Source organism: Microplitis mediator, chromosome 7 (assembly GCF_029852145.1).
Source record: "Microplitis mediator isolate UGA2020A chromosome 7, iyMicMedi2.1, whole genome shotgun sequence".
Taxonomy (NCBI): Eukaryota; Metazoa; Arthropoda; class Insecta; order Hymenoptera; family Braconidae; genus Microplitis; species Microplitis mediator.
The window spans coordinates 9116643-9126345 of record NC_079975.1 but is presented as its reverse complement, the minus strand read 5'-3'; the positions used below and the strand labels follow the sequence as shown (position 1 = coordinate 9126345).

General features: G+C 29.5%; 1 protein-coding gene across 2 annotated transcripts; it reads right to left on the bottom strand.

The window, feature by feature from the left end:
* Positions 1 to 3615: 3615 nt before the first annotated feature.
* Positions 3616 to 5243, bottom strand: LOC130671099 (uncharacterized). Of its 2 annotated transcripts, XM_057474798.1 has the most exons (3): positions 4478 to 5243; positions 4185 to 4395; positions 3616 to 3820 (listed from the first exon to the last, which is right to left on the bottom strand). In XM_057474798.1, the coding sequence occupies exons 1-3, from the start codon at positions 4497 to 4499 to the stop codon at positions 3817 to 3819; spliced, it is 237 nt and encodes a 78-aa protein (XP_057330781.1). In that variant the 5' UTR covers positions 4500 to 5243; the 3' UTR covers positions 3616 to 3816. The 2 variants fall into 2 exon arrangements, with proteins under 2 accessions (XP_057330781.1, XP_057330780.1); XM_057474797.1 differs by having other exon boundaries at positions 4185 to 5243.
* Positions 5244 to 9703: the final 4460 nt, after the last annotated feature.

Sequence of the window (9703 nt, the reverse complement as noted above, 5' to 3'; positions counted from 1 at the left end):
CATTCGTTTGTGGTTCTAATACTCTTGGTTCAATTGTCCCCGACTAACGGTTCAATTGCCCCCGCAAAGGGGACGATTGAACCATTTGATGCAGTTGTACAATTTCGTATTTAGTAAAAATTTTCATCACTTTTTAAGTTATGTGCTTATGAGAAATGATAGTCTATATAATAAAGTATAATTTCGTAAAAAAAAATCGGTCTGTCAGATGACCCTGCGGGCCAGCCCCAAAACTTCCCGCTGTTTTCGAGCTCGTTGAGCTCGAAAACATTATTGTGAATACATTTTCGAGCTCTTCGAGCTCGCAAATACTTTTGTATGCCATTGTTTTGTAAAAAACCATTTTTTAGCATTTCTTTCTCCCACGATATCTCGCGAACGAATTAACCGATTTTGATGGTTGAGGCGGCAATCGACGTGTTTTATCAAGTTCTAAAGCTGATCAAATTTTGAAATCGATTTATCAAGTCGTTTTTGAGAAATTTCGAAAAAACCAAAAAAAAATTTTTTTTTGAATTCTTTCGTCAACGGTTTCTCTTGAACGAATGAACCGATTTTGATGGTTGAGGTGGCATTCGACGCGGCTTATAGAGTTCTAGAGCTGATTAGATTTTGGAATAAATCCATCGAGCAAATTAAAAGTTATCCAAATAAAACATTTTCGAAAAAATTTTATTTTTGAAATATCTCTGAACGCACCCTACCGATTAAGTTCAAATTTTTACGGCTTCAAGACATTAACAAGCCGCGTCGAATGACACCTCAACGATCAAAATCGGTTCATCCGTTCAAGAGTTATGAATATTTACATACATACATACGTACGTACGTACGTACGTACGTACACACATACATACACTCGGACATCATCGTAAAATTAGTCAGGATAGCTTCCTAGGACCTCGAAACGTCGACATCTGATGGAAATTCGATTTTCGTAAATCGGACCGAAACCAATAACTTCCCGAATTTTTGAAAATTTACAATTTTCTTAGCGGGAAGTTAAAAAAGTTATCATTTTGCTTTTATTCATCTAAAAAAAATGTTAAAGTATTTTTGGTTCAATTGACCTCACTCTCCCCTACTACCCCCAAAAAATGATGAAAGGGTCTTGTAGGGAATTTATTCAAGTTTTTACCGTCACCCTCCGATTTACCGTGCGATTATTGGTAGCTGAGACATCGATGATCAAACCAAAAAGGATCCTTTTTTGTTTGTAGGCTGATTTCTTTGCAAGAAATTGTCCTACAAGGTTAAAAAAAAAGCAAATTAAAGCTGAATAAATTTGCTAAACGACTTATGCATTGGTTTAGCTGAAAAAAAAATTTCCGCTACCCGTGGACTCTCTCGAAGAAAAAAAAAATTTCGAAAATTTTTGTCTCGCGATATTTCTCATGTATGCGCAAGAGCCGTAGCTCTTATAGGTATTTGATGAAAATGAATGCACAGAAACTAGAGATTTCCAGCTAAAAAATGCTTTTTTTTTAAAACTTGATACGATTATTTTTCACGAAGTAATTCCAGCCTTGCAACAATCACTAGAAAATTTATAAAATTTTTCTGTTACTTTAATTTTTTGCGTTAGTGTATATGAGGATACTCATATGGTTCTATATATCGAAAAATATATAAAGTTAAATACATGGTACGTGTATCGTACCATATATTAATGGATTATACATGCATTCTTATTAGTTTCCACATATAAATAATAAATTAAAGTTATAGACGGAAATATATATGAAATAATATAAAAGAAAAGATATATAGAAATATAATAAAATCGACCAAAATCTATATATAGTTCTATATAAGATTTCATGTATTGTCACATATTTATTTATGTCTGTATCATATATTTATTAATATAGGTTTATCATATATGATATTTTCATGCAGGGATGGACTATATTTTCTATTCAATATTTAATAATCAAAGACAAGAATAAAAAAAAAAAATTGTTCATTACAAAATATTAAAACAATAATTTGCTACATCAGTCATTTTGCTAAAAAAAAAAAAAAAATAAATACTGCTTTTTTTTATCCTATCCCTGTATCAAATTTTATAAATTTAAAAAAACAATAAATTCATTCACTATATAAAATTTTATGAATTATTATAAATTTATTTTCTTCAAGAATAGTATTATTAAAGTATTTAATCATTATTTATAGGAGCACTAAAATTTCTTTAAGCTTGATAACAATAAATACTTAATACATTATTTATTTATCCGTTTTCCTTTTGTCTACTTATAAATGAACATTAACGTCATGGACATTTTGGGATAATTAGACGGTATAAGTCACGTACGATAATTCAGTACGTCAGAGAGTGAATATATAAGGGCATGAATTCGTTTAGAAGATTCACTTCTGAATTCAAGGTCGAACTAGTCAGTCTAGAAGTTCAGCGAAAATTGATTTTAAAAATTTATCAAATATTTTTATAAACATGAAGACTATTTTCATCGTGTGTTTTATTTTTGCAAGTTTGATTCTACAAGTAAATAATTATTTGAATACACGATTAATTATATTAATAATTACTGAATATAGAGTACAAGTTCCATTTGTGGCTACACTGTAAAAAATCCGGAGTGAATTCGGAGTGAAATTAAATCCGAATTCACTCCGCCACTCGGAGTTCCGGAGTTTTGAAAAAAATCACTCCGCATGCGGAGTGAATTGGGAGTTTTTTTTTAGCGGAGTGATTGCGGAGTGACGCAGATTTTATTTCACTCCCAATTCACTCCAGTCCGGAGTTTTAATACTTAAATAAATTTATACTAATTTATATTAAACTGCTAAACAATGTGTGTGTGTGTGTGTGCGAGTGTGTGTTTGGGTGTGTGCAGGTGTTTGTGTGCGTGTGTGCAAATGTGTGCATGTGTGCAAATGTGTGCGTGTGTGTGTTCGATTGTCTGCTTATGTGCAAATGTGTGCGTGCGTGTGTGTGCGAGTGCGCGTGTGTGCCTAAATATGTATGTGCGTATGTGTGTGCATATCAGCTGATCAATAATGTAATACGCGAATTTTTACTTCGATTTTATTGAGTGGAGTTATATTTTATTAATAATATTTTCAAAACTCCGCTCCGGAGTGAATTTCACTCCGGAGGGATTAAATTAATGAAAAATTATCTACTCCGCGAAAACTCCCCTGCGGAGTGAATTTCACTCCGAGAGGAGTGAATAATTAAAAATTCATTCACTCCGCATTCACTCCGCATTCACTCCGGATTTAATCCGCATTCACTCCGCGAATTTTTTACAGTGTACTGCTCTTTTTTTGAACATTTAATACTTTATTTAAATTCATGAAAAAGTTTAAAAAACATTTCGATTTTAATAATGAGATAACAGTATCTTAGATAACTAGTGCCATCGCGTATTTTTTGTAACTTTTTTTTTTTTTAATTTTTAAATTAACAATTAATAAATGAAAACACAGAAAATGAAGATTCTATAAAAATTATTATTAAATGAAAAATAAATGCCAATTTTTTAAAAAATTAAAATGTAAATTCAATGCAATTACTGAGCATTCAAAAAAATAGCTTTGAAAAGACAATAATTAAGGGGTTAGGGGTACTCAGGGGTATGAAAAAATGATGATTTTCAATAATTTTTTTTTTGTAGTTAATTACTTTATTTGACAAAAATAAAAACATAGCTTTATTAGAACACGTTTCGATTTGACTTCACGAAAATTTCAAAAAAAAAAATTAATAATTCAAAAAGTTATCGCTGTTTTTGTAGAGCCCGTTCCTCCCGAAGTCCTTTGCGGTGATCATCATAAGTCCTTGGAGATTCATCTAAAATCAATCGGACAAGAAAAATTAGTTTTATTAATAGATAATCTTGTGCCTGATCGAAGCTTTTTTTTTTTTTTTCGAAATTAACAAAATGGCGGCCTCAGGAAATTTTTTTCAAATTTTCGAGAAAAAAACCGACAGTTTATTGTTAAAAAAAAATCGAAATTTTGAAAAAAAAAAAAAATCCTTCGATCAGGCACGAGTTTTTAATGTATTTCAAAAGTACAATAAATTTTATTGAAATCTACCGAGCAGTTTTTAAGTTACAGTGATCACCAGTTCAGAAAACATAGTTTTGAGAAAAACGCATTTAAAGTTTTGCTATGGATTTATGTCGAATTATAAGAATTATTTAATAACTTACACTGAGTCATCTATTCCTGGACCATATAATAGCTCTTCAGCCGACATAGCAGCTTCCAAAATATCGATTTGCTGGTGCCTACGTTGCAATCGACCTTCTCGGGTGTTATCATTAGCGCGCTTATCTGCTACTTTGATACGTGCAGCATCCATTCTTTCTGCATACCGATGAGAATTAGGCCCACAATTAAGTCCTAGTGTATTCATCAAGACTAATAATGAATTTATACCCTCATTAAATATACACATAGCAACGTATGCAGCTATTTGTACGATGGTAAAACTAGTATTTACCGTTTTTGGGCATATTTTCCATACTAGTTGGTTAAAGCTTTCATTATTATTCTGATTGAATCCACCTACACATCTTGAAAGTAAATTTTCATTACTAAGATCTTCGTATATAGGCTTGATAGCTTTTAAAACATCAGAAGGTAAAGGAGAATAATCGTGAGAAAAGGTATCAAGCTCTCCTCTTGCTTCAGCGCGCTGGTAAGAGCACCAAGATTCTTCGCCTTTTGGACACATATCATGATTCGGTTTTTCATCACTCGAGCCGTAGTGATAAAAGGTTGCCATTATAGCAGATTTCATATTTTCAATAGAATCACAATGCCGGCGTATTGCTAAACCATAGTACACAGTTAGTTTGTCTATTAATTTTCCTGTGAGCTTACCTCGACCACCAAGACCTTTTTGTTTACTCTTCAGCGTACGTAATCGACTCCCCATCCGCTTTTGGACATGCCCTATACATTCCTTTTTATTTACAGTTGTATTTTCGTAAGGATCTGATTTTATAATTCCTGAATAGGTCTTGGAGTCACCATCACCAATATAGTTGGCATACTTAACTCCATATTTAGTTTCAGAATACGAAAACATTTCGACCATCGCATCCACCTCCATTGGTCATTTGGTCATTGGCGTCCTTTGGTCATTGTTAAATAACTCGAAAAGAATTTGTCGGATTCACTTCAAATTTTCACACAATATTTTTAAAATATTATACTTTAAGAAAATGCAAAAAAAAAAAAATCGATTTTTTGAAAATTCTGACTACCCCTAACCCCTTAAATGTTTTTCTAAAATTCACATTTCTCTCGTATAATATCTTTAATTAGTCAAATATTTAGTAATTAGTTGTAATAAAATTTCTAGTTTTTTGGATATTTTGTAATTTGCAAAATATTGTTTTTTTAAAATTCGAATATTTGAAAAATATTATCAATTACTAAAACATTGACTGAAAAAAATTAATTATTTTGAATTATTATTGGTCAATTATTTTCATCGACAAATTGTCTGCGAAATATTTAATATTTTTTTGACACTTTTATTTTATTTCAACAAGAGATTTTGATCATTTTTTCTATTAAAGAACTCAACTGAATATATTTCTGAGTGCAGTTTAAATTTGCGTTCAAATTTTTAGTTACAAAATAGACAATACTAATTAAAGAAATTGATCATCATTAAGGGACTTGAAAAAATAACTTTTATTCAGCGCAGTTCATTCTTTTCAAATCCAGCTAAACTTGAATACTTTTTTTTTTAGAAAAAATATTTCTTTCAATTTACTGAATATTTAAATAACTAGGAATATTGTTTTTGACAAATAGAAAATATCCATGTAATTAATAAAATTTGTTTCCTAATTACTATTGAAATTTTTTAGTGTCAATTACTTATTATTCAAATGTTTAGTATTGATTTTCAAATAATTAGAAATTGTATAAATATCAAAAAATTTTTTAACCTTCCATAAAATCAGTGGGTTTCTCAAAGTGATTAGTTATTTAATACATAATTAACTTAGCTTTTGTTAATCAATTTAGATTTTTAAAAAAATATTGTTTAAGAAACTTATGAATATTACTAAACTCTTCCGAGGTATTAAATTTAAATGTCGTACAAAATATATAGTCGAGTCGCGTTATGAGTCCGCTCATTATGACTCATATTTCTATTGAAGACATTTCCCTTCCATGACTATGAAAAAACTTACGTACACACTCTCACGCTTGTACAGTAGGGGAAGTGTAAGTTATGACGTTCGACTGTACCCCCAAAAGTGGGGGTACAGGAATTCTTAGAATTATATTCCCCTACAGCCTTGTAGGCGGCTTCATAACGCGACTCGACTGTATTAATCACAAAATCTAAAAAAATTATCAAATATTTTAATTAACTATCAGTGTTTTTAAATTATCTAATGTAATCTATCTGTATCCAGGGACTTGCTGCACCATTTAGTTTTTCATCATGGTTCAATGGCATAAAAAGTCAATTATCACCTATGGTTGATCCATTCGATGTCGTGGAACATCAAGCAGATATTGCTGATAGTATTGGCGATTTTGCATCCGATCTCTTTAAAGAAGCACAGTATGTTGATTTTTATTAAATGGAGGCAGTAAAAGATATATTAATAACATCTAATTGACCTTCCAACACAAGCTGTATTAGCTATTGTTCAAAATTTTGATTCTATGATCAATTGATTGTCTCAAAAAAATTGAATACTTAAAAATTCTAATAAATAGTACAAAAATCAAATATTTTTTTGATTCAGTAGTTTCATGAAAATGTAATTATTATACAAAATTAATATTGTTATACAAAAAATTATTCATGGCATAAAATATTTAAGACTAAATTATCAAATAGGAATTTGTAATAAAAAAAATTCATTAGCTACTTAATTAATTTTTTGTAAAACGACTAGTGTAATAAATTATTATATTAATTTTTTTTACATGAAAAAGTGTTTCTTTATTAATATCCATGTTATTATCCAATCGAAAAAATTGATGTGGGAATCCAGCTCAGATTGCCATGTGGATTCCCATATGGCATTTTTGGATGGATTCTCTTATGATTTCCTATAGGAATCCAGCATAGATTCTTGCACAAATTCTTACGTGGTTTCCCATGGAAATCGAAATCATCTCAAATCCATATGGGAAACCGGGAAAAACAATTTCATATAATCAGATATAATTCTATAGATTGATATATATTTTGGCACAAAAGTATATATGATTATGCATAATTTTATTAGTAGATTCCATAGAAATTCTATTGCATTTGTTCTCATGGTGAATTAATTTTATGTTGGTCATTCACTGGTATACTTTGTTACTGTACTCAGCGAGTAAATGACCGACCAGTCATTTATTGGTGGGTTAGACTTTATCAATACCAGTAAATGACCGCCTGTTTATTGGTATTCGCTCGTTGAGATTATAAAATAGCAAAATTAAATCTTTCAACAAAAACAAATAAGAAAATTGTAACTAAAAAGAACACAAGTAAAATTAAAGTTTAAAAATATAGTGCAGCAAATAATTCCAAAAAGATTTTTATATACTAATGAAACTTTAAAGGATTCTATTGAATAAGGTTAGCTTTGATTATAAACTCTGATTGAATTTGATCAAAAATTCTAATCGGATTCAATCGGGAATATTCGACTGATTTTTTATCGGATTCAATTGAGAAAATGATCGATAAAAACGGATTATTTTCCCAATGAATCCGATAGAATCCGTTCAAAATATTTCTATCGGAATATAGTCAAAACAAAATTATTATTTTCCGAATTAATCCGATTAAAAAACTAATCGGAAAATATTAAATGTTTTTTCCGATTGAAATTTAATCTGTAAATTGAAATGCTTTTCCGTACAAAAGGTTCTCACCTAAAGATGTAACAGCTTCTGTACCAGACTGTACAATTTTTCTAAGTACCTCAAGAATCTACCCAAAATCGTTCACCAGCTTAAAATGTATCTAACTCATTTTTTTTAGCTTTCTTTTAATTTTAATTTTTTGTTTTTATTTATTACTTTTATTTGTCCACATATTCCTTGTTACGAATATTTTTCCACGTATTCATTGTTACGAATATTTCACCAAATATTCTAATTTAGAATAATCAATTACAATACAGTTAGAAAAAATTTCTAAAGTAAAATTGAATATGTTGGTTTGTGAAAATTACGATGCACATTGTAAATTCTGTTCAGTGTATTTGAAAAATTCTATGTTATCGGTAAATTTTACCACAATTCCAGACTGATTTCATGCAACTATAACTATTACCATAGTAATTTTTCTATAAATTTTTTACATAAAAAATACCGTAAAATTCTCTGAGCCATATGAATAATATTACATCGTTGTCGGTGAAAAGAAAAAGATAAAGAAATAAGCGACCGCGTTACATTCCACGTGACTTGAGGTATAAGAGAAGGGTATGTCTTGGTCGCCAAGTCACGCGTTTAACCACGCTTTACCCTTCCCAACACGTGTCGTAAAAAGGAACGTTAAAACTGTTGTGTAAAACATTAGTTATTTACATTAGGCTCTTAAGTAAAGAAATTCACATTAATACTCTCACACATCATATGATTAACTAAAAATAAAAAATTTATATAAATATGTAATTATCGTTTGTTAAAGGTGAAACTCAAAATCATGTAAGAAAGAATTAAATCATCAGTTATGAACTGGGATTGAGAATAGTGCTGGCGACAATAGTATGAACCAGCTATAAAATTGTTACATTACTGGCAATAGATCTGCGACTTTTCCATACACTCTAAAACCAAGTGTGTAGTCAAAATTAACACACTTCCCAAATAACATTGAAACGCCATAAGCAATATACGGATATTTAATACACCGTGAAACGTGTTTTAAATGACTACAAAAAACTATAGTTTCGCTTATGGCCTTAAACATAAAACACATTTAATATGTGTTAAAATGATACACTTGTAACACACTTGGTTTTAGAGTATATTAATGTACTATACGTGTACCAGCAATAAATTTAATAGATTTTCTTTTTTTTCTTCTTTTCCAAATTATTTCTTGATATTCAAAATGTCCATTTGAATCGTTTATTTGAGAAACCCCATAAGTCATGTTTTTTACAAAATTAAGTTTTTTACATTTTTGGGTTCTTTGGATGCCCCCCCCCCCCCTTCCCCATAGAAATCAATCAAAATATACATCAAATCAGCGTTTAAAAAAAAATTAACGGGGTGACAGCAATTTCATTTAATTGATAAATCCCATAAGTCAATGACTCAAATGAACATATGCAGTTTAAGTTTTACAGAAATTATTATTTTTTTATTTATTTAAAATTCGCGCTTTTTTGGAAAATTAATTTCAAGTGTTGTTTTATGGTTGACTGTTATATGACTAATTAAAATGTTTAAATTAATTCTAATTTTTTGTAATTTCTGAGTTTCAGAGTTCAAATACATATTTAATACTTCATTTTATCAGTGTTATCAATGATTTGAGTGGAAACATTTAAAAAAACAATGATTTAAAAATTTTTTTTTTACGTTTGGTTAAAAAACTCCATAAGTCAATCAACTTTAAATAATTTTTTCAAGTAGTTTCAGTTAAAAAATTAAATTTTTCTTGTTGGAATTTTTTCCAGAGATGCTAACTTTATTTTATTCAATTATTTATTTATTATTTTAATGTCAAGTTTTT

Excerpts from the sequence above, each read along its gene's own strand:
- LOC130671099 (XM_057474797.1), bottom strand. The coding sequence starts at position 5,092 with ATGGAGGTGGATGCGATGGTCGAAATGTTTTCGTATTCTGAAACTAAA.